Source organism: Phyllostomus hastatus, unplaced genomic scaffold, assembly GCF_019186645.2.
Source record: "Phyllostomus hastatus isolate PE091 unplaced genomic scaffold, TTU_PhHast_1.1 phas_scaffold_78, whole genome shotgun sequence".
Taxonomy (NCBI): Eukaryota; Metazoa; Chordata; class Mammalia; order Chiroptera; family Phyllostomidae; genus Phyllostomus; species Phyllostomus hastatus.
This window is the reverse complement of record NW_025334041.1, coordinates 8,342,532-8,366,927: the sequence shown is the minus strand read 5'-3', so window position 1 is coordinate 8,366,927 and position 24,396 is coordinate 8,342,532. Positions and strand designations below refer to the sequence as shown.

At 48.2% G+C, this 24,396-nt stretch overlaps 1 protein-coding gene across 1 annotated transcript in view; it reads left to right on the top strand.

Moving 5' to 3' along the window:
• AVL9 (AVL9 cell migration associated) overlaps positions 1-22,802 on the top strand; it is a 33,235-nt gene extending 10,433 nt beyond the window's left edge. Inside the window, exons 6-16 of the mRNA XM_045827406.1 lie at positions 219-285; positions 1,640-1,680; positions 2,438-2,476; positions 4,303-4,372; positions 4,675-5,207; positions 10,691-10,825; positions 12,019-12,238; positions 12,569-12,686; positions 15,291-15,344; positions 15,856-15,944; positions 18,072-22,802. Coding sequence (XP_045683362.1) covers positions 219-285; positions 1,640-1,680; positions 2,438-2,476; positions 4,303-4,372; positions 4,675-5,207; positions 10,691-10,825; positions 12,019-12,238; positions 12,569-12,686; positions 15,291-15,344; positions 15,856-15,944; positions 18,072-18,187 — 1,482 coding nt within the window. The 3' untranslated portion in view covers positions 18,188-22,802. The remainder of the gene's footprint in view (positions 1-218; positions 286-1,639; positions 1,681-2,437; positions 2,477-4,302; positions 4,373-4,674; positions 5,208-10,690; positions 10,826-12,018; positions 12,239-12,568; positions 12,687-15,290; positions 15,345-15,855; positions 15,945-18,071) is intronic.
• The last annotated feature ends 1,594 nt before the right edge of the window (positions 22,803-24,396 follow it).

Here is a 24,396-nt window from a genome sequence, read left to right as displayed (position 1 = left end):
GCCTACCCTGTGTCTGAATCAGTGTCTAAAATGCAGGGGAAAAGATGGGTACAGTGCCTGGGCCGGGGACTTTTCAGAGAGACCCTGATGGTTTCTAAATGTAGGGTCCGGGAAAACAAAGGGCCACAGTTAAAGAACCCGGTTGTTCCTGATCGCCCTGTTTCTAACTCGGTGCCCGGAGTCCAGCAGCGTGTCTGCAATGACTCTGTGTTTTACAGGAACTCTACGAGCACATGAACAGCTCCTTGGGAGGGACGTCGCTGGAGGGCTCCCAGGTGTACCTTGGTAGGTAGATTCTCCACCAGCAGAAGGGGCGCCCCCGTTTCTTCTCGTCTGGCACGCGGAGTCAGCTGCGTGTAAAACTTCATAATGAGAACTACATTTCCACGTGGGGTTTAGATTCTTCAGCGTTTGCTGCTGCTGCTTCCTGAAACATCTTCTTAGCCAGTAGTCACATTGACAAAGGTTATAACATACTTGTACCAATATTTGCAACTATCATTGTATAAGGCAAATTTCTGCTTTTCAGAATAACAGTGAATGTTTTTTTCTTTCCCTTACATCAGTGCAGACTGGGCCCATCCCCTGTCATGACAGAGGCAGGGCAAGAGAGAGACCAGCCTAGCTCTTTTCTATTTAAAAACTTGTTGCCCTGGCTGGCATAGCTCAGTGGATTAAGCTCGGGCTGCGAACCAAAGCATCTCAGGTTCAATTCCCAGTCAGGGCACATGCCTGGGTTGCAGGCCACGGCCCCCAGCAACCGCACATTGATGTTCCTCTCTCTCTCTCTTTCTCCCTCCCCTCCCTCTCTAAAAATAAATAAATAAAGTCTTAAAAAACCTTAAAAAAAACTTGTCAAGTTGGGGGTTTTGTTTAATTTATACTATTTGACAGCCCGTAATACCCTTCAGTGTCTGAGGTACTCAGTAAATTTCTTTTCGTGAGTAAAAGAAAAGTGTTGATCATATACAGTGATTTAGGCCCAGTCAGTTCCTATTTCAGCACGAAGTGGCCAAACAGGTAATTCCCTGCTGCAATCCTGTGTCTAATGCAAGCTGGTTACAAAACTCCTTTTCTCTAAATTACCTTCTCTTGTCCTGTGGCAAAGGGTCAGAGAGGACTGTGATTCCGAGGTAGTAGCCTATGGAGTGTAGCGACCGAAAGCCATGTTTAAAGGGTTGACTCCCACCGTAGTGTAAGCTCCGTAACTTCTCCCCTGGTGTGATGTGTAAGATGCCTATAGAATTGGGAGAACGAGTTAGAGCTGCACTGTTCACGGCAGTGGCCACTAGTGGCGTGTGACGATGGACATCTGGATTAGAATTAATAAAAATCAAGTAAAACTCAAAAGCCAGTTTGTCGGTTACGCTTGCCACATTTTAAGGGTGCAGTGGCCCCTGGATTGGACAATCCAGAATTAGGGCATTTTCATCATTGTAGCACTGTGCCTGGCCATTAATAATAATCTGATTGATCCTGAGTACATGTGTACATTAATCAAACACTACATAATATTTTAATATTTGCATGTTACTATTTTTTTTAATCTGCCTTTGAGGGGAAAAAAAGCTTTTTTTTTTTTTTTTTGACAAAAGTAGTAGGCTGTGGTTACAGACGAGCTTTTTTGTTAACATTGTAGGTCTGTCTCCTCGAGATCTTGTGCTTCATTTTCGACACAAGGTATGGTACCGTATTTAATTTACAATGTACTAAAGTTGTGTTCATTTAACTGGGCAGGTTGCATGTGCCTCATGGTCAAATGCACACTGTGCTGTAACCACATTTTATCTCTTCAAAGACACCTTTTGTAACGACAGAGTCGAAAGTATGGGTAGAGCTCATATGGGACAAACTCCTAAATGTATACAAGTGCCGTCCATTTATTGCGATGCAGGATAGGATACTTTTTCTGTTGTCTTTGTAATTCCAGGTATGATGAAATTAGAGTGGGAAGAAACCTGTTTTAACCTGGCAGAATATTTTATGTGTCGCCTTAAGAGGGAAACATTTTCCAGTGCAATATCTGTCCTTGCTCCTTCTGATCTTTTGTACTGAAAGCACGTGCTGAGTCGGGCATGCACACGTCGGCCATTCATCTAACGAGCAGTTACTGAGTGTCAGCTGCGTGAATGCTCTGGACACCTTCGGAAATAAAGGAGTAGTTCCTGCTCTTTAAAGAGCTTGCAATATTTCAAGCAAAAATGGCACAATTCCTTCCAAAAAGCCCAATTTGCTAGAGATGGAAGTGATTCTGACATGTTATAGGAGAGACAGATAATACTTAATTTTTTAGTACAAGTTCACAATTTCCCATGTGTTTTTAAAGCAGCATAATTAATATCGTTGATTAAATGACATGTGGTATGTTTGAGGAGGGGGAAAGGCAAATAAATAATAGGCTTGCATATTGTAATATAGTATTTCTTTTTTTGTTCAGGTCTTAATTCTGTTTAAATTAATTCTTCTCGAGAAAAAGGTGAGATTTGAAGGGAATGATATTTAACATTTATTGACATTTCTTACATACTATATAAAATTAAAACGAATGATAAAGTATAAACTAACTGTTTTGCTCACCAAACTGTGGTGAGCCGAAGCCATGTCCTTGCTCACTACCATAGAAGTGTAAATGCCACCTTCTCGGGGGCCGTGTGAAGGCACGCAGCCCTGCCTTCAGTCCTTCGGGGGTGTGTGTCCGGCAGGAGAGTTGCTGGGTCACATGGCAGTTCTGTTTTAGGTCCGAGGAACCACTGTGCTGTTCTCCATGACGGGGCGCCATCTTGCCACCTTACCAACAGAGCAAAGGTTCCCCTTCTCCCCATCTTCATCGACACTTGTTAGGTCCTGGTTTTTGATGGCAACCGTCCTGCTGGGCGAGGCAGACCCTCCTGGCTGTGACCCACACTTCCCTAATGACGGGCGCGACTGAGCACCTGTTCGCGTGCTTGTTAGCCGTTTACTGGAGAGGCGTCTGGTCAAATCCTTTGCCTGTTTTTTAATGAGGTCATTTAGTTTTTTGTTGTCAAGTTATAGGTTTCACACTTTTATTGCAACCCGTTATAAAAAATATTGTACTTTGCAGCCCAGAATATACATGGATATACATATCTAAAACAAACGTTTTGCAGAATACCTAGCCTAGTTACATGCAGTGGCGTTTATGGTCAAGTCAGCACTATCTAATGTGGGAAGTCACAGGCACACTCTTTATATTGGTTTAATAAGATGAGGACATCCTTTAATGCAGCATTTGGTTTCTTACTTGCAAGCTACCCCTTAAACAAGACCAGTGCGTGAGGAGAACACAGCTATGGGCGCTGTGCTTTGTGAAGTAGCACTTCAGTGTCACCGAATGATTTCATTGTTTAAAAGAGAAAAAACTCGCCTAAGGAAATCTTTGGGGGTTTTTTCCAGCTAATTTAATTATTACAGTATTTAATTATTACAGTATTTAGTGCAGTATCTAACTGAATCTTGTTTCAGATTAATTCTTATCTCAGTTTTTATTCTGAAAACTATCAAACCTCCAGAAAAGTTGATAGAATATGGTGGTGAACACTTTTTTTTACACCCTTCTTCTGTATCTACCAGTTCACACTTGTCACTTCCTCTTGACATGTGTTCAATTCCCCCCATTCATGATAACTTTAAAGCAGTTTGTAGAAATCATGGTGCTTTATCCCTGAATACTTTAGGATATATTTCTTTAAGAATAAGGGGTATATGCCTACATGACCAAAATACCATTTTCACATTTAAGAATTTTCATGTCAATACAATAAATGATACTTAATACTGAAGTCCATGTTTAAGTGTCCCCATATGTCATAATAATGTGCTATAACTGGTTGTTTGTTTTTTAAATCTGGGGACCGAGGTGGTGGTGTGCCCTGAGGGTGTCGCATCAGGAAGCCCATAGCTGTTCCGTTGTTGTTGTTGATGTGAGTTTAGTCATTTGGTGAGGCGGTGGCTGCCAGATTTGCTCACATTAAGGTACTTGGTTTTCCCTGCGCAGTTCATAGGTCGTCTGGGGGATGGTAAATTTGAATCTGTGAGAACATCCTGCCGCCCAACAATCTCATAATCGTTTTAGTGTCCACTGGTGATTTTCACCTGAATTAAATGGATACATGGTGGTTTTCTAATTCCGTCGTTAATTCTGTACTTATTAGCTGTTCTACTTCTGGAAAGAAGAGTTTTCCCTTCTCTTCCCCCAACCCCCCCCCCCGCCTTTTTTTTTTTTTTTTAAGTATCCTTGTGGACTCTGATTTTCTAATTAGATCTTCGTTGACACCGTTTCAGGTTCTCTTTTATATTTCTCCAGTGAACAAGCTGGTGGGAGCCCTCATGACGGTGTTATCCCTCTTCCCAGGTAAGGCGGGGGCAGTGGGCCCTCCTGCTTCTGTTTAACAGGTGCTGGGGCATTCCATTATAAGAGTGTTCAAACATAAGCTCATTAGGGTTAATATTTCTGTTTTAGCGTGACATTTCCATTTTGGCAATAGGTTTTTTTTGTTTTGTCTGAGATTTTCACTATTTTGCATTGAGATATATGCAAGCATAGCTTCTTTAAAATTTTTATAGGAGAGTTCTGCGATTTAGAACAGAACATACCACTCTTACTTCCTCCCGCCTCATGACAAAGCAAGCCGCCTCCACCCGTTTATGTTGCAGGCATGATCGAACATGGTCTCAGTGACTGTTCGCAGTACAGACCCCGAAAGAGCATGTCTGAGGATGCTGGGCTTCAAGAAAACAACCCCGCGGACGATTTTGTTTCCGTGTCTGCTTCTAACGTTTCCAATACCAGCTCGGAAGCTGTCAAGAAAGTCGTGACAGGAAGCCACAGAGGAGATGCCGCCAGCAAGACTGAAGAGCCTTTGTTCCCCGCGAGAGACGGCAGCCAAGGACAGGAGCTCTGTGACAGCCATCGGTATCTGAGACCTCCTTCTCGGCCGTCTCCAGAGTCCTCAGAAAGTGACTGGGAGACCTTGGACCCTAGCGTCTTGGAGGACCCCGCCTCGAGAGAAAGGGAGCAGGTGGGGTCGGAGCGGACAAACTCGTTTCCAAAGGAGGTGGCGCCCTCGGACAGCCCTCCCATCACCGTGCAGCCGCAGGCCAACACGGGCCAGGCGGTCCTGGTGCCGGGGCTCATTTCGGGTTTGGAGGAGGACCAGTACGGCATGCCGCTGGCCATCTTCACCAAGGTGAGCCTGGCGTCCTTGCAGAGCTGACAGGCCCTTCCAGAGTTTCCTGTTGGTGTGGGCACGTTTTCAGATCTGAAGGTTTTCCTTGAAAACTGAGCTAGGAACCGAATGTGTACGGCTGTGGCATCTGACCGGAGTGTAAGACTATAGGGAAGTCATTCAAGCGGTTTTGGTGGGAGAGAATTTGGACAGTTAGGCAATATGAGGTCAGCCATCACTGGACTGGGTGTGCTTTTAGTCACTCAGGTTTCTTTTTGAAAAACAAGATGAATTGGGAAACCTTGGACAGCCGTGCTTATGCTGAATGACTATATAGCAAATACTGTAGTTCCAGAAGTTGCGATTTCATAAGGAAAAACTGCTTAAGTGGCTATGTATTAGTGCAGCTCATAGTTATAATACTGTGTTTTGGTAACTTGCCCATAATCTATTCTTTTTCATCTTTTTATGAGAAACCATCCAAAATGTATTTGCAGTTTTTTAAATGTATTATTTCTTTTTTTAAAGTAAGTTACATACTTCACTTTTAAAGTAAAGTTTGATAGTAAATCAAATTCCATCTTTGATTCAAGAGCTTATTTCCCAGGAAATCATTTCTTAATGTCAGTAATACATTAAGATTCTGGAGTCCCCATTTGGACTTTTTGGGTTTTTCCTTTTGTTCTGAATGAACTATTTCATCGGCATGCTTGAATTATTTTTCAAAATGGAGCAGAAAAGAGACACGCCATTTCCTTCCTTAGCTGACAGGCGTTCACCGGCGCCCTGTGTGCCCAGCACCGAACCAGGTTCTCAGTCCGTGCGTCCGTGATCTTACCGTCTACGGGGCAAAGACAGACACACCTTTCCAGGAACGACTGCAGGAGGGGATGCGTAGCATAGACTGGGACGTGTGCTTCTTCCGCTGCCGCCCTGACCCTAAACCCCTTCTGGGTTTATCCAGCTTTACAGATAGGGACTTGCCCCGAGCCAGCGCTGCGGGGTAGTTAACGGAGAATGCTGTCTTTGTTCATCTCGTGGCCTCTCGGCGGGCTCTGAAATTGTCTTGATTGGTTTCACAGTTGAACGCCTGCAGAGTTTCTTAAAACTGGGATTTGGGGGCCTGGGGAGGAAACCGGGTCTGGTCGGCAGCCAGGAACTGTGGGTTTTCTGGACTCACGTGTAGGTGCCCTTATTTTGCTGCTTCACGCACCCACCCACCTCTAACTTCCGTCGCTGTGGAGATCTCAAGAGGGAGCGCAACCGGGGAGGGACTTGGTGTTTCTCTGCGAGGTTGCCGAATTAAGCAGAGCATTGTAAGTGCACCTTTTGTGTGCCGTCCATAACCCTTGTTTGCGGAGTGACCCAGTTGTGCGCATTGCACCAGCGCTGCGTGTGTGACGGGCTCACCACCACCGTTATGTGGTCAATGAAGCCCTTTTCTCACTTTGCTTTTATGTTTTGTTATGTACTGAGTACAATCTAATTTGTTGCTGAATCACGTTTTTTAAATACAAATGCTGATTCTTTAATGTCAGTAACTTTGGAACATGAAATTATTCTTCATCATGACTTGTCTTCAGACTCCTTTTCTCGTGAAAATCTTTAAAGGCTTGTACAAAAGGAATGAGGCTAGTGAAACATCTCGAAAAGTAATTTCAAAAATAGCCACAGAGCAGCTTGGATGCCCGGAGAATATTGCTGAAGTAGGATGGCGAGTTTCGCAGAGAAGAGTAAGCTGACTGGCTGAGCATAGGAGTACATGGACACAAATTTCTCCCTAGTAAAAACCGTTAGGTCCAGTCCAGGCTTCTCTCCGGTACTAGGAATTGCCCGAGGATGATGCCTGTCCTGTCAGTCTTGGAGGTTAGGCGTCCTGTGCAGGTGCCACAGCAGATTCTATAAGGTGCTCCTCCTGCGAGCTGACTGCGGAAGTGTCGGCAAGAACGGGTGCTGAGGGCGGGGAGCGGGGGCCGGAGGCTCCTGACCTTCAGGCCTTCTCCCGTGGCTGTGACAAGTTCATTGCCACAGCCGTGTGCAGGAGTTCTTGCTACTCCCCCTTCTCACCAGCACCGGCCATGGTCAGACCTCCTAATGACAGCCCGATGGTATCTTGCGGCTCTGAGTTTGCATCTTCTTCAGTAAGCACAGCTGAGAGCGACCGTCTTTCTCTATTCTGGTTAACCATTTGGATTCCCCTCTGTGCAGTGTTTGTTCAAGGCTCTGGATTGTCTCCCACGTCATCACTAGTTTGTGGGACTCCGTGTATTCTAGACACCTTTTCTGTGTGTCAGTTCCTTACTTTATGGTTGATACTTTGGGGTCTTGCCTAAGAAATCCTCCCCCTACCTCAGAGTCATAAAAGCAATCTCCTAAATTGTCTTTATAATTTTGACTTTCACATTTTGGTTGCCTTACCTGGAATTAACTTGTGTGTGTGGTCGAGGAAGAGAATCTGTCCCTGGACTTCCCGTTGGTGTTCCCTAGGTGTATCTGTCTGCCCCGGGGCGGCCCCACCCTGTGCCGGTCACCACGGGAGTCACGTCAGCGGAGAAGAGGCCTGCCCTCTTCTTGTTGTTTTTCAGGTCCCGATGTTTGCATGTACCTCATTCCTTTATCCATTTACCCTTCGCTGGACACTTGGGCTGCTTTGGCTTTGGCTATTTGAGTAGTGCTACTATGAACATGGGTGTGCAAGCGTGTTCTCAATTTTCTTTTCATCATTACACGCCACCGCTCCAAACATGGAAGCTGACGTGCCCCAGGAAAGGGGAAAACTGGGCGTGGAGTCATTTGGATGGAGAGGCCGCTGTGTGTGAAAGGACCCACGTTCTGGCTGCCCCTGTATGGTAAAGACCGTTAAGAGATTTAGGCTTCCTGGCTGGCGTAGCTCAGTGGATTGAGTGTGGGCTGCGAACCAAAGTGTCACAGGTTCAATTTCCAGTCAGGGTACATGCCTGGGTTGCAGGCCATGACCCCCTGCAACCACACATTGAAAAGAAAAAAAAAAGAGATTTAGGCTTATTGGATCATCTTTTTTTTTTTTTAAGTAATGATGTCAAAATTTTAAGCTATTTTGAACTATTTTAAATAATTTTATGTGTAATATTTTTACATGGTTCAACAGTCAGATGGTCCCAAAGCATCTGTCCTAAGCCTGCCTGTCATCCCATCGGCCCCTGCTGCCCGTTGGCCTTCTCCAGGGGCAGCCGGCGTCCTCAGCGCTCAGCATCTCCCGTCCCCTTCCCGGGGTGGTGCGTGCGTGAATCAGTGCACGGGCATCTTCCCTCCCTTTGCGCACCAGTGGCGGCAGACTGTCCCTACTTCTAAGCTCCTTATTCTTTTTTACACACTGGTCATCAGAGGTGGACGTCATCACTCCGTATCGCTGCAGGGATAGCATCGGTGTGGACGATTGTTTAGTTGGTTCCCTGTTCATGACGAGTTGCGATTCCAGTCTTTTGCCATAATAAGCAGTGATGCAACCAGCACCTGCTTGCAAATCTCACACACGAGCACGTGTATCTGCAGGATAAATTACATGGCGTAGAATGCCGGGTCAAAGAGTGCGAATAAATTATTTTTAAGGAATGTATTTTTTTCATACTCTTAAAAAACTTTGAACTATTGATTTTTACACTTGAGCTTAGGTAGAAAGGGCCAAGAAGCAATGAACTATTGCTTTTTTAAAACATATGTCTGAGTTTTCATTATTTTATAGACTCAGCCAAGATTCCATTGTTGACAATACTTTTTTCTCTTCCAGTATAACTTAGGAAGGTAACACTATGAGTAATTAAATTCTTTGATTGCTGTTCTGCAATGCGCATCTTCTGTAATAATTGGCAAGGTCTGAGCGCAGCTTTATCGAGGCTTCTCAGTGCTGGTTGGGAGAGTGAGTATTCTGTTTGAAAGTGCGTTCAATACTGTAATACTTATGTTTAGAAACAGGTAGTTGGGAGAGGGGAGCCTGTTGTTTTAAAATACTTATCACAGAAAGTAAAACGTGAACCCTAAGCCCTGAACCAGCTGCTCTGCTTCTGGAGGAGGAGCAGGGGTCCGTCCTTTCAGCCTCTGGTCACAAGAGGGCGTGGGGTGAGAAGCGTTGTACCGAGTGTCTGTAATGCATAGACACGGCTTTCTACTGGCTGCTATTAGTTAGCGTGTTACCAGGTAGAGGTAGACATTGTTCAGAATAAGGAGGAGACCGAGTGACTGGAACCATATTCCAACCTCGGGAAGCCTTCTCTCCTGTATTAGGTATTTACACCGCCACCTGTTCCATACAAGGTGCATCCCAGCTGCAGTGAAGACCAGGAAGTAGCACAAGGGCTAGCTCCTGCCGCTGAGAGTCCTTTTTTTTTTTTTCAAAGATTTTCTTTTTATTTATTTCTAGAGAGGGAAGGGAGGGAGGGAGCGAGAGAGAGAAACATCAATGTGCGGTTCCTGGGGGCCATGGTCTGCAACCCAGGCATGTGCCCTGACTGGGAATCGAACCTGCGACGCTTTGGTTCCCAGCCCGCACTCAATCCACTGAGCTATGCCAGCCAGGCTTGCCTCCGAGAGTCTTATCCTGTGATATAAACAAGACATCATCTGGATAACAGTAGTTCAGTGTTTTTAGAAGAGTGATGGGAAGTAAAAAAAAAATAAATAACGTGGTCACAGAACTTGAGATTGAAAACAAATCCGGGGTTCAGCAAGCCCGGCCTCCTGGCTCAACGTACACACTGTGCCACCTGTTGAAAATCCGCCCCGGTTTAGAATCTTTTGGCAGAAATTCCACGTTCTCCACGTTCATTCCAGTGTTAACACCTTTGTCCTCAGGAAACTCACTGCTTTTTTTTACACGTCACTGCAGCTGTGGTTTGGCAAGTCAGCGGTCATGCTCAGGGGAGTGGTGTTTTCAAACACAATTCCAAGGGAAGTTAATTAAATACTCGACTGCCGCCAAGCGTCAGTTTTTGCTTTAAACACTTAGGAGCAAACATCTTGAAATATTTCTGCATAATTTTTAACAAGAGGGCAATAAAACATGCTTATCAGTGCTTTGTGATTCTCTTAAGAGTATGTTGGCGATGGTTTGCAGATGTGTGTGTTTTAAAATTTCACTGGAAGAACTAACAGCTTTCTATGAAACTACATTCCTTTCAACAGGCTTAATATTTCAGCTCCTAAAAGAAAAAGTCCAGTTTGTTAGTCGCCATGGAAGCTTTTAGGTCGAATGGAGAACAGAGTGATCCCAGGAGACAGACAACCTGTGGGCTAGGCTACCTTGGCAAGGTGGATGACTAGGGGGCGGGTTAGCGCGGTCTTCACGCAGACCCGGCCTGAGGGTCCCCGGGCACATCCCGGTGGCGAGCCCAAGATCAGTGGCACGCGGGGTGGCGCGGAGGTGGGAGGAAATCCGGAGCCTGTTTTCCTGCGGTCAGCTCTCCGATGAGGCCGGGAGAGGGGGCCGTCCCGGTGTCCGCCTAACGCTGTGTTACTCCTGTGACCCGCAGGGCTACCTGTGCTTGCCTTACATGGCCCTGCAGCAGCACCACCTCCTCTCTGACGTCACCGTTCGGGGATTTGTTGCTGGAGCCACTAACATCCTCTTCCGACAACAGAAACACCTCAGTGACGCCATTGTGGAAGTAGGTTTCCGCGCGAGGGCGTGTCCTGGACCCCGCTGGTCCCTGTTTTCTTTGTGAACCGCAACTGTGAGGGCCGAGCCCCGGCACTGGTAGGGCTGGGAATTGCTCCCTGGGCCGGGCATCCTAGGCGCCATAGGTATATGGACTGACCTAGTAACTCTCATGACAACCTGTGCAGTAAGTACTGTGGCTGTCCCCGTTCGACACCTGCGGGGGCGAGGGGGGCGAGGGGACAGCGAGGTCGGAGAGCAAGTGTGGTGGGTGAGCCCGGACCCTGGCCCAGGCCAGCTGGGCCTGCTACAGTCTCAGAATTAAAGTGTGCTTGTTGTTCGGATAATGCAAATGCCGTCCTTCTAGCCTATCGGGTAGGCTTCTGGTATCAAGAGCAAGGAGCCAGAGATGAATATTTAACATCTTATCATCGATATGTAAGAAATTTAAATCATTTGTTTAATTTTACAGCTGAAGTCATTTTCAAAGAGGGCGGGGAGGGAATTTAAGCCATCCTAACTAAGGTTTTTCGAAAGTACCAAAACTTGCTTCCTGGGGAGATGTTTGTAACATACAAATTAAAAATCAAAGCTTCAGGTATTATGACCCCAGTTTTGAGGAAGGAAAATACATTAGACCCTCCAAAGCAGAAGGATGCAGAGGCGAGGACCACAGTTACTGCAGTAGTATTGGTCCCTGTCTACTTCTGAGGTGGGTTGGCAGATTCGTGGGTAGGTGTTTCATTATTCTTCAAACCTGACCTGTAAGTTACATATACTTCTCTTTGCATTTCAAAAATTACTAAAACAACAACAACAACAACAAAAAACTCTGGAGTATCTGTGCAATCAAAGGAAAAAATGGTAGGAATTCTCCTTAATTGTCTTCATTTCTGGTTGTATGATAAAATGATATGACACATTTCTATGTTTTCCAAGATATGTACAGTAAACATGAATTACTTTTATAATTCAAAATTAAGCACTTGTGCATATGTTTTCTGAAACTAGAAACCAAGTACTTTTTAAATGTAGAAAAAAAAACCCGTGAGTGTAAAATCCCCTCAGACTCGCCTTTGGAGATGCTGTTGTCGCCGTGTCTTTTATTTCCAGCTGCAGCTCCCCAGCGGGTGCTCTTTACGGCGCGGCGTGGGCGTCCGCGGGAATGCCACATGAATGACCTGTGCCCGCGTGCCCCCCTAGGTGGAAGAGGCTCTGATCCAGATCCACGACCCCGAACTCAGGAAGCTGCTCCACCCCACCACGGCCGACCTCAGGTTCGCGGACTACCTGGTGCGGCACGTGACGGAGAACCGGGAGGACGTGTTCCTGGACGGCACGGGCTGGGAGGGCGGGGACGAGTGGATCCGAGCCCAGTTCGCGGTCTACATCCACGCCCTGCTGGCCGCCACGCTGCAGCTAGGTGAGGGGCGCACAGCCACGCGCGCGTGTTCCGTAACCACGGCCACGTTCTGAATTGTGTAAGAGGTCCGCTTTCGTTAGAGAAAAGCCCCCTGTTACTCCCTTGGACGGAGAAGTTCTGAGTGATTAAACCGACTTGCCAGAGGCCACACAGCTTCTTAACGGGGTGTTTGGGGTTAGAGGCACATTTCCTGACATCTGGTGGACCCCCTTCCCCAAAAAACAGGGAAAGAGAGGGTGGAGCTGTTCCTTTACTTTTTTTGTTGTTCGTTCCCCTCCGCACCCCTCAATGGCTTCAGGCCAGCTCACCTTTCATGCACCCACTTGGCAGATAACGAGAAGATGCTCGCAGACTATGGGACGACCTTCGTGACGGCGTGGAAGAGCACTCACAACTACCGAGTCTGGAACAGCAACAGGCGCCCGGCCCTGGCCGAGGTCAACCCGAAGTAAGCACTTTCTCAGAGGGCTAACAGATAGACCCCGAAATCCCTCATCCACTCCCGCGCCCTGAGATACAGAAAATCCCACCCTGACTTAGATGGCGCTCTGAATATCTGTCTTCAGGAACCTCCTGAAGTAGGTGATAAGTCTCGCAAATACAGAGAAGCACCTGGACACGGTTCCCCCGTTCATACTTCTCCCACAGAAAGCATGAAGCAGCCTTGGGAGCCCGGACGTTTCTCCCGGCCCTGGGGGAGGTTCAGGCGGGGGTGCTGGGGACACAGCGGGCTTCTCCCCCTCCCCCGGGCCTGCACCCAGGCAGATGGGCCGACAAGGCGGAAATAAGCCCTGGCTAAACTGGAAACATGTAGTACGATAAGCTACAGTTGATGTTTGAACTCATACCTACGAGGTAAAGCCTAGCTACCACATCAGAATCTAGAACTCAACAAAATTTAATTCCCATCACAATACTGAACGCTGATGCACAGAGACACTTCAGCGTGCCGGGGAGGGAGCCGTCCTGAAATAGGTCCGTCCTTGTGTGAAGGGGACAGAGCAGAGCCTCTGGAGATCAGTTGATGCAGTGTGCACAGGCTGGGGCCTTATTTTTTCTAAATTAGAAGTTAAAATGTGTGGTTTTTTATGGTGCAGGCACACACTGAATGTTTTCCCTTGTATTTTAAACGTTTGACTTCTTGGTGGGAACTGAACGCGAATCCACTCTGTCCTGACGGCCACATTATGGGGAAGCTGGGGTTAGCCCTGCTGGCCCGGGGGCGCGGTGTCAGCCCTGCTGGGCAGGAGACGCCCCCCCACACAGAAAGGGGAGGTGGCGGAGCAGGGTGTGGGAGAGCGTGTCTGTTAAACTTGATACCATCTATCAGAAAAATGGCCGGGTTCCGCACCAATTTTGGCAAATTTAGTCACCCTACTGATGAGCCATAGCAAAAACCTGTGTTGCCATTTGAATGTGGTGAAAACACAGAAAATTAAAAGGCAAAAACATGAATGGTATTAAATGAAAGGGCTGAGGTTCAGAGTGTTCTCCCTCGCCAACCACGGGCTCTGTAGCCTGGAGGGTGAGGAAGGGAAACAGAGGGGAGTCTGTCTGCCAGCGGCCTCACTGCGGCCGGGTGGGCGGGGCCCGTGGGGTGGCCCACAGCACGGGGTTGGGGCTGCCTCCCCCACAGCCCCCCACCCCGTGGCTCCGGTGACCCGTTGAGGTCGTTATCCAGTCAGACGTCTGCTGCCACGCCTTTAAGCTGAACCAGCCCCTCAGATTTTATTCCAAGTCTGTAAGAGGCTTAACCTGAATAGGTTTGCGAAGGTCCTAACACAGTACTTTTTAAAGGGTGTAAAAAAAAATTGAGATTATTTAGACTGAAGAGAAAGCTAAAGAAGGACCTGAAACATGTGTGCAGGGAAATTATGCAGATACGGTCATCAGCAGAGTTTCCGTATTTTCCCCACATTCTAAACAAGAAATGGTAGTCCTCAACCATTGTCAGGGTCTCTAGTTTGAAAATATCCCCAGCTACTTGCGAGGTCTGAGATCTCTGGAACCCTTTCTCCCGCTCCGCAAGATGGGGGAAGGCAGTCTTCTCCCTTCCCTGAATAAGAGCAGGTATATCGCCCTGGCTGGCATAGCTCAGTGGATTGAGCGTGGGCTGCGAACCAAAGTGTCGCAGGTTTGATTCCCAGTCAGGGCACATGCCTGGGTTGCAGGCCATGGCCTCCAGCAACCGCACATTGATGTTTCTCTCTCTCTCTCTTTCTCCCTCCCTTCCCTCTCTAAAAATAAATAAATAAAATCTTTTAAAAAAAAGAGCAGGCGTAGTGCATCCTTCAAACACAGCTTTTCCAGGAACATTAGGAATGACCCAGTAATCTCCAGAAGATAAGGGAGGGTGTCAGTATGCGTCCTATGGACAAGAAAGAAATGTGTCATTTGAAAAGCCGTCGGTAGCATTTTGACGTTTTTATGATCTGTAGGTTTCACGGGGGTCTTTTCCTGGGTCAGACATCAACAGGGAGCCGCCCGAGGGTGCGATAAGGATATAGGTGTTCGTGGAATCCTTGTACAGTGTGACTTGGGTGAAGGTGCCTGATGTTATGTATACACTTTCTGCCTTTCGTCTGTTTTGAAGACCTGCACTTTGAGTTGCTTTTCTAAAAGGAAGTTCAGATTTCACTGATCTGTCTACAAATCTTGGTATGGCCAACAGCACACGTGTAGAAGACAGCCAGAATCAAGGTGAAGTCCATGCCCGGGCCCAAGTCACTGACTCTAACCCTGACTGCCCTGGGGGGCTTGTGAAAAAATGCTGATGCCTGGGCCCCACCCCCAACCACATCAGTCAATATCACTCAAACAACTCGCACCCACCCCAGGAAAAACACCTAGTTCACCAGGGAGGACATAAGCTCAGGAAGGCTCCCCCTAGTGCCTGCAAAGAGCTGTGATCGAGACCCGGAAGACACGGGTCCCCAGCACCGCCACCCCACCAGGCCGCCTCGCACGGTCTGCAGACACCCCCATGTGACCCCTGTGCTTTGCGGCTGCACTGGTAAAACACTCACATGTAAACTCGAACTCTGTTTTACAGCCACCCCTTTCAAGGCCAGTACTCGGTGTCAGACATGAAGTTAAGATTCTCCCAGTGAGTATTTCGGGGAAATACTAGGAAAATTCTTACATCTGAATGCATGCCATGTGTTCCATTGCTAATTGGGAATTGTTTTTCTCCCCTTGATAGACTTGAGCTGCAAATAGCAACCAAACATGTGCATGCCAGTCTCCGGCTCAGCAGTGTGTATGCGTCAAAGCGAAAACACTGCTGTTCCCGGGGGAACGGTGTGAACTAATAACGGGATTCGCCCCCTGTTTTTATCCCGCCCAAGTCACTGCGGCAAAGCCCGACTGTCGGGGTGGGAGGCGGCGACCGTGCGTCCTTGTGTCCTTAGCACTGTTTGGTTCATCTGCATGCTCTTAGGTACTCCCTGAAGTTCACATGCTGAAAGGTTAGCAAGCAAATGAACTGCCATGTAACCAATAATGAATAATTTAGCTGCTTTTCTCAGTAATTCCCATTTGGGGGTGGTTCTGGAGTGGTGTGTGTGGGAGAGAGAAATTGTTTTAAATTGTATTTAACACTTCTTTCTTTCACCCAGTTCTGTTCAAAACAGTGAGCGTGGCAAAAAAATTGGCAGCGTCATGGTCACCACCAGCCGGAACGTCGTGCAGACAGGAAAAGCCGTGGGTAAGGCACAGCTCCCGCCGGGGGCGGGTGGGGTCACGGCCCGTCTCCTCTCCGTCCGCCTGCGTCGCTGATGAAATGTGAAGCCGTAGAGATCTGTGCATCACGTGATGATACAAAATAATTCCCGTAGTCGAATACAGAGGTTGGCCTGCTTGCTGGTGGTTGTTTCCATTTTTATCTTGCTTAAAGAAAAGTGCCGTGGCACCAGATAAATATCAAAGCCGAGCAAACATTGCCACATCTGACAGGGAGTGACACACTTTCCTGAAGAGTTCGCTGTTCTGCTGCCGGGGTCCAAGCTTTGCCGGCGTTTCCCCCCAACTCCCGTTGCTCGTAAATGGTGGTGAGGGGGCAGGACTGAGATACTACAGAAGTTAAGAGGACAATAAGGGAATGCTGTAAATAACTTTCTGCCAACTTTTGGACAACCTAGAAAAAATACACAAATTCTTTGAAAGACTCAGTTGCCAAAACCGACTCAGTAACAAAGAGAAAATCTGAATAAACTGAATTAACTTTATATAAACTCTTTCAAAAAGTGGTGGGTGAGGGAGTGCTCCCTGACTCGTGCAGCGAGGCCCGGACCCCCTGCCCCCCAAGCCAGGCAGGTGGTCTGTGCTGTACGCACTCTTGTGCGCCCATCCGTTTTCACGTAACGTTTTTGCAGATTGCTTCATGTCCATTCCTAAGAAAGTTCTTTGTTCCTTCTTTTCTCTATTTTTCTCTATATTTAATGTTAATTTTGCGTTTTTAAAGATTTTATTTATTTCTTTTTAGAGAGAGGGAAAGGAAGGGAGAGAGGGAGGGAAACATATATGTGTGGTTGCCTCTCGCACGCCCCCTACTGGTGACCTTGCTCTCAACCCAGGCATGTGGCCTGACTGTGACTAAAACCAGCGACCTTTTGGTTCCCAGGCCGGCACTCAGTCCACTGAGCCACACCAGCCAGAGCATACCTTTTAATTTTTATATAAGTACAAACTTAAAGGAATGGTACAACAGTTTACTGGGAACTCCTAATTATCTCAGATTCACCAGTTATTTACATATGCTTTGTCTCATCAACATGCAAAAATAGGGCCCATCTCTTTACGTAGCTGCTGAGAGAAGCTGACTCACCGTATTAAACAGGAGCCCCCAGCCCGGTGATCTCCGAGCAGGGGCCCTGGTAGCTCGAGCCTCTGAACCCCGAGCGGTGGGCGGGGTGGGAGGACCGCTCCGCAGACCCGGCGTGGGAGACGGGCGTGGAGCACACAGCCCCGTCACTAGGGTCACGCTGTGACAAGGGGACGGGACGTGGTATATTAGCATTTTCTTCCACACAGCATTATGCATTCGATTTATTTTCAATTCTTATTTTTAATAGAAGAATGCTACTTCATCAGAGGACTATGATCCATTTGTCACTGAATTTTTAATAGTGCTGCAGCTGATACATAAATTCTAAGGTCCATTCTCCCATCCCAGTACTGACCAGGCCCGGCCCTGCTTAGTTAGCTTCTGAGATCAGACGAGATCGGGCGCGTCCAGGGTGGTGAGGCTGTGGGGTAAGGCCCATTCTCTTCCCTACTCCCTTCTCCGGGACTAGTGGGAGTACGCGATGCAGTGCAGTAATTCCACTTTAGCATCAGCTTCCGAGACAGTGTCCTTAGAGCAAAACAGACCGGAGGCAGAAAGAGCTCTGGACGTCTTCTTCACTCGCTGCAGCGTCGTTTTGGGCGACGAGCGCAGACTTCCGTGGAGCAGCCGCCCGGCGCTCCTCCCCGTGCGCGGTTGTCAGTCCTCCGCTGGGACGCAGAGCGCAGGGGGCACGGAGGGCGTGGTCCGCTCTGCAGGCGGTTCTGATGCGGAGCCAGTGCCCAGAGCCCCTGGCCAAGCAGGGCGGGTGCTACCGAGAGAGTGTGCCAAGCACCTCACAAGCCAGCAGGCTCTTACACCCAGCAGTGGTTCCGTTCCCTATTAGGCTTTCCTGTGGAAAGGGATTGTTTCGAAATTAGAAATTTAAATGGCATTTCAGTAACTGTTGACATTGAAGTGTTACCGTGAGTTCACATGTATTCTTGAGCAATGGTCTCTTAACAAATGTGAAGGCGTCTTTCCTCTAGGTCTCCCCTTCTTCTTTTCCAGGCCAGTCCGTGGGAGGAGCTCTCTCCAGCGCAAAGACGGCCATGTCGTCGTGGCTGTCCACCTTCACCAGCCCCACCGCCCAGAGCCTGCCCGAGCCGCCCGGCGGGAAGCCCTGAGCAGGGCACGCAGAGGCCGCAGCTGCTTTCGTAGGGCCGAGTGTCCCTGTCTGTGTGCTGCTCCCAGACCGCTCCTCCTCCTCGGCCCGGGTCCACAGCAGGGGACCGACACGTCGGACTGTTTACAGGGACGGTGGCCCTCTGTCCAGGTGAATGTCAAGGCCGCTGAAAAGATGCAACCGCAGCCACAGCAGGGGCGGCCGCCCCGGTCGGAGCCTCCGCTGACCGCCTCTGTCTCGGTCTGAGCCCCATTAAAACACGCAGCGTCCCTTCCGGTGGGCTTTCGAGTTCAGACCGTCTGCGCTGGTTTACTTTAAGGACATTTTCGCTTGTGTATATTTTGTTCTTTTGCTGTTTGAATAGGTGGATGGTTGCTGTAATTTATTAGGGCTAAATTGTTCTATTAGTATTTGAATTTCTCTAAAGTTGGGCCTAACGTGCTTATAAAGTTAAGGGGGCGCACAGTCGAACCCTCGGTTGTTATTTTGCAGAGTTATATAATGATTTTTCTTTGGTGGTGGTGTTATGTGGTTTTCTACTTCACAAACGATCGATTACCTTCCTCCCGGAAATGTGAACGTCACAGGTGGTGGTTGTCAGGGAGCAGCGTGTTGTTTTCTGTTTAATGTCTTCTCTCCCGGCCGTACGCACTTGCTTTGGGGCATCAAGTGTTTCGGCTCTCCTTCCCTTCTCGTTGTTCAAGGGCGTGTGCGGAGGAATGGCAGGTGACGGGTGCGCAGTGTTGCAGCGGCTGAACGTGACCGAGTATTTAGGGCAAGACTTTAGAGGCCTAGGTGTCAGCTGTAGTCATGTCGCAATCTTTGACAAGCGTTTTTAACCCCGAGTTTGTGCCTTCTATTTCTTCTTTTAGGTGGTTTTCTGTTGGGTGTGTACAGACCTCCAGGGTTTTTCTTAGTCTTCTCTGTCCTTCAGAGAACTTTTCAAGGCCCGTGGCTTCCCCACTTCCCTGATAGAAAACCCTCCTGTGCTCAGTCCCATCTAAAAGTATTTTTAAAAGCAAGGCAAGAGGATCTGTAAATATGACATGGAAATCTCACCTTAGCTCACACGTAGGAATGCAGCAGGACAGGGAAACCACAGCCACGACATCGGGCGTGTTTCGTGGAGGATGTCTGGGTTCGTGTGAGACAGCTTCTGACGTGCGTCTGCTGGAGACTTGGACGCGGCCGGACCTCACATGTGCCAGGCCCAGCTCGAGTTTGCTTTTCGAGGGCCATGGGAAGGGTGTTCTCAGGGAGTCCCTACAGGGAAGAGACCGCTTTTCAGTCACACGCGTGGTGAGTGTGACGTACATATGCTATAGAGAGTATTAGGAAAATGAGTGTCCTGGTTAAGGCTACATTTGATTGATCCCTTAGGAAATGTTTATGTAACATACATCCTTTTAGGGCATGTGACATGGTCATATGGACATAATCTAAATATCCCTAAATCCTCCAGTTTGCATTTCAACACAAGTCCAGCAAATCTAAAAGCGTTCTTCCATTTGAGCGTAATAACCCCCGTGATGGTGGAAGGAGACGTGATTCAGGGTAGTGAACACACAATACAATACACAGGTGATGTGTTATAGAATTGTACACCTGAAACCTACATAATTTTATTAGCCAATGTCACCCCAACAGATTCAGTAAAAATTAAAATTTTACATTTAAAATAGATAAGTAAATATAAAGTGTTTCATTTTTTAAAAAAAAAGAATTCAGTGACACATTGAAAGGCTTATTGTGAAAACTCCATTGATTCCACTTCTGCCAGGGACGTTCATCTCAGGAAACACTACTTGAAGAGAAGTAATACCAAACACACCCTGAAAAGGCACTTGTTACCTCTCAGCTGCCGGAGAGCTGCCGCGAGGGAGTACTGCGCGGGGCCGGCCGGCGGGCGGCCGCTGGGGCGTCCTGGGTCTGGTGTGGCTTGTGTGACGGGTCGACCCCCAGCTCTCTCCCCTCAGAAGCAGCCCCATCTGCACTTTGGAATCCCACTGAGACGCAGACGCCACGTGGAACCTACGTGTGCTTTGGTACCACGTGTTCCCCATTCTAATGCCCACCGGCAACGAACTTTCTATCAGTATTTCCCGTTAAGAGTTCAAAGTAGTCACTTCACTAGCTTTCAGCATGAAATGAATATTTCAGAAGATGGAACTTCTGTCGTAAGAATGGTCCGAGGACCCTGACTCTCTTGCCTTCGGGTTCCTGGAGGCGTGGGGTTTCAGGGAGCAGAGGCTGTGACATTGGTGGCGGGATCCCGGGAGAGCTGGCCCAGTGGAAGGTAGGCAGCCAGGCCCCGGGACCTGGGGGCCCGTGTGCATCAGGCTCGGGTCCCAGGCTCCCGCTGGGGGGCCACACCGGCAGCAGCAGGCCCCTGCAGGCACTGGCTCCGTGAGCCACACGGGCCAACGCCAGGCCAACTTCGGACCCGTCTCCGGTAAAGGTGTGCACGGGGTTGGCGAAGCTGGCTGCGGGACTTTAGTCCCTGAGAGCCCAGGGTTTGTAAGCAGGCCTGAGGAACGAGGCTTGGCCAGGCCTTTGCAAGGCGCGCCAAGGACACAGGCCACATCTGTCACTTGGTGGTGGCCTCACTGTTTGTCCAGGCAACTGCAAAGTAGTGTTTGGAAAAAGTCCCTGGCATGCTGTCATTCATTCCTAGGAGGCCCCGTAACGACAGTGACGTAGGTCAGGAAAGAAGGAGCTAAAGCTACCGTGGCTTGGACTGGGTGCGTGGAAAACACTGCATGTCAGAGTACGGCTTCAGAGTTGTTCTGCGTTGGGCTCATGTGATCAGTGTGAATGGTCTGTCCCCGAACCATTAGTGGCTTAAGAGCCCCCAAGCTTTCAAACGACCCACTCCTTTTTGCTTTAAGGAACAGGGTGGCAACATCCTCGGGCAGCGAAGCAGGCCGTCTGATGTGGTTTCTGCAGCCTTCTCTTGCTTTTGGAGTTCGAGGTTAGCATGGAATTTGGGGCGGGGTGGGGGCGGGAATGATTTATTTCCTTTGTCGTTTGGAAAGGCAAGGAGAAAGCAAATTAGGAAGAACGAAGAAATGAGAAGTCATTGCCAGGCTGAGGAACAAGGAGCATTTAATATGATAAAGGTTGTCAGGATCCTGTTACAAAGAAGTTCTCATTTGAACCTGCCAGTTACAAGTTTAGGTGAAGCTGGAACGTTACCTTCCTGGCAGGCAGGTTTTGTTTTTCTTTCGTGTTTTGTGGAAGCTGAAGTCAGTGGTCCCATCCCCTACCCCACCCCACCCCCGCCTCCCCTGCCTCCCCCTGGGTCGGGGCTGTGTTCAGGAGCCTTTGGCTCCGACAGAAGCCAGAGGGCAGATCCCGAGTCTCAAGAACTCGCATCTGCTTCAGCAGTTTGGAAAGCAGCCTGTTTGATGGTGGCCGCTGAGTGGCCTATTATTTTATCAGGGATTTGGTTGGGGCTCGAAACGGCAGCCACGTTTTCATGATCTGATTCTCTGACCAGAGGCGTCTCGGTGTTCGGGGCCTCCCACCCATCCTGGGGGAGCCTTTCATGACAGAGAGCACAGCCCTGGTTCCTAGAACATGACGGTTATTCCATGTAGTGCAATGTGCCACTAGGAGTTTGTCCATTCCAAGTCTTTGAACTTCAATTCAGAACATGGGAATTGTCTTTTCATAATTTCCAACATTCCATCAAGGACAAAGAAGAGGAATGTGAATCTTTGTTCTTTTCACGTAAACACCCTTATACTCATGACTTCCTGCTTTCATATATGAAGGAGAAGAAACTAGCTTCCTTGTATGGTGACACCAGAATTACAAATATCGTGCACGTATAAGGGGTTGGATATATTTTGTAAAATAATACATTTGTATTTCTGTGCTGTTCTAAAGTTTACCTTTTTACTTATATTAATTAAAGATATAGAAACTATATATTTAAGTCACATACATGGGACACCACTTAGGGGTTTTCCAGTCTTCATCAGCTGAGAAGACTGATGAAGACTCTCTCTCTCTCTCTCTCTCTCTCACACACACACACACACACACACACACACACACACACAGGATGCTGCTCGCATCTGTGTGTGAGCAGTGCAAACATTTGAACATTTCAGTGACGTACTGAGCCAGGAAAGGTCATAGAAGTTTTTCAAGAGCTTCTGTGCTTAGAGAATACTTTGTTTTCTTGAGACATTAGTAATTGACAGCTGGAAAAATAGGATCGTTTTCAGGGCACTCGGTCATTTGTTCCTCAACTCCGGAAGCATTTGATGAACAAGTTGGTCAAGGCATTTAGTGGTTAGAAAAACAGTTTAAATATTTGCGATTCAAGGCTTCCCACATGCCCTTTCTAGGGAAGTCTAGCTTAGAAATCTTAGAAAGTTTTCCTGAGGAAGATTCGCTGTGGCACGTGTTTTGATCAGGATGGTAGTTTCTCTTTGCTCTAGTAAATTTTATCATTTATACCAGTTCTCTGTTTCTGTTGCCATTCGTTTAAAAAGAATGTTAAAAATTACAAATCACGTCTAATCACACCGAATTGTAAAATTCCTCCTGTATCTCTATTTTATAAAGAAAAATAAGAATAAAGTTTCCTGTCTGTCTTGCCTACATTTGTGCTTGCCCTGCCTCCTGAGAGGTCCCCTTCATGGTGTCAGCGTGGTTGCTGGCAGTTCCCTAAGAGAGCGACGCCCAGAATGGCCCGGAGCACTCCTGGCTGACGTCACCTCTCATTCCGACACTGCTCAAGGCGGTGGCTCCGTCTTCAAGCTGGTGGCCCCGCAGGCAGCGCTCCCTCATTTGTGAGCGGCCCCTGGACTGGGGAGGTGCCTAATAGCCCTTTGCCATTTCCTTGCCGGCTGGCACATTTTCACGCACAGGTCTAGGTGCCATGCTTTTCTACAAAACAGGAGCTGTGTGCCGTGTTTCACAGAAGAAGCAGACTCCTTTGTCCCCTGGGGAGGCCTGCTTCCTTGAGCCCAGGGTTCAGTTGAAGGGCCCAATGTTCTCTGGCACAGACTGTGGACACCGTGGAGCTGAAGGGGTAACTGGGGGCGGAGAGGTGGGCACTGTGGGCATCCCCCCTTTTCGGGGGACCTAATATTTGACAGTCACTCAGTTCCCTCTGCCTGCTTGCTCACATGTCCCAGTGCCGTCTCTCTGCAGCTTTACTCCCAGCATCCCCAGTGCACTGTGCCCGAAGGACTGGTTTCCCTATTGGCGCTCCTCTCTACCCTCTACACCCAGACTCATCTCCCTGAAACACGAGGGCGTTTTTAATGTTCACTGCGCTGCACGGTAACCCTCAGTGTCTCCAGCACTAGATCCAAATGCCTAAACCAGGCACGCTGGGGTCACCACACAGTCACCCCTGTCCCATTAGCTTCGCTGCTGATGCCTGGCCTCCACGAGCCTGCCCCCTGGCCATCTGACACCTCTGCAGTGACTCTGCCTTCCCACCCTCTGGTTGTCAGACAACCATTATTAAGAGAACCTGTAACAGGCACTAATCAGAGACCCAGCTCCAGCCTCTCTTCCTCATGAGGGCCTCCCCCGGGGCTACTTCGAGTCCTTTCTACAGCACTTGAACTAAGCACTGATGAAGCATTTCATACACAAGTGCTCCCCAGTCTTGGAGATTTGCAATTAGTAAAAAAGAAAGGGGATGGGCAACTTAAGTGTGAAAAAACATACAGAAAAGAACAAGAAACACACTAAAATGAATGTAAAGGAGCCATTTGTGCAACCACAACCCAGGTAAGAAATGGCATATTGCTAGCACCTGAAAACCCTCACCCGTGTGTCTCTCCCAGGTCATAAATACTCTTCCTCCTCTAGAAGTATATGGTACTTAGCATTTTGAGAAAATTTTTATTTGGGATCCCCCAAAGATGGCAGAGAAGTAAGTGGAAGCTACACTAACTCTCCCAGGACCAAACTGGATTTACAACTAAATTATAGAAAAATCATCCTGAATAACAAACAGAACACCAACTAGAGAGAAACCACAGGCAGACAGAAGCTACTTCAATACAATGAGACTGGTAAGAACTGCAGAGGAGGCATGAGAGGACTGTCTGGCTCCCACAGACAGCAGCTGAAGTGCTAGAAGGTTATTTCAGTGGCTGGGGGCTTCCCCCTGAGAAGTATGGAGCTCTAGCTGAGCTCCTAAGCCTACAGCACCAGAACCAGGAAAGGAACCATAAT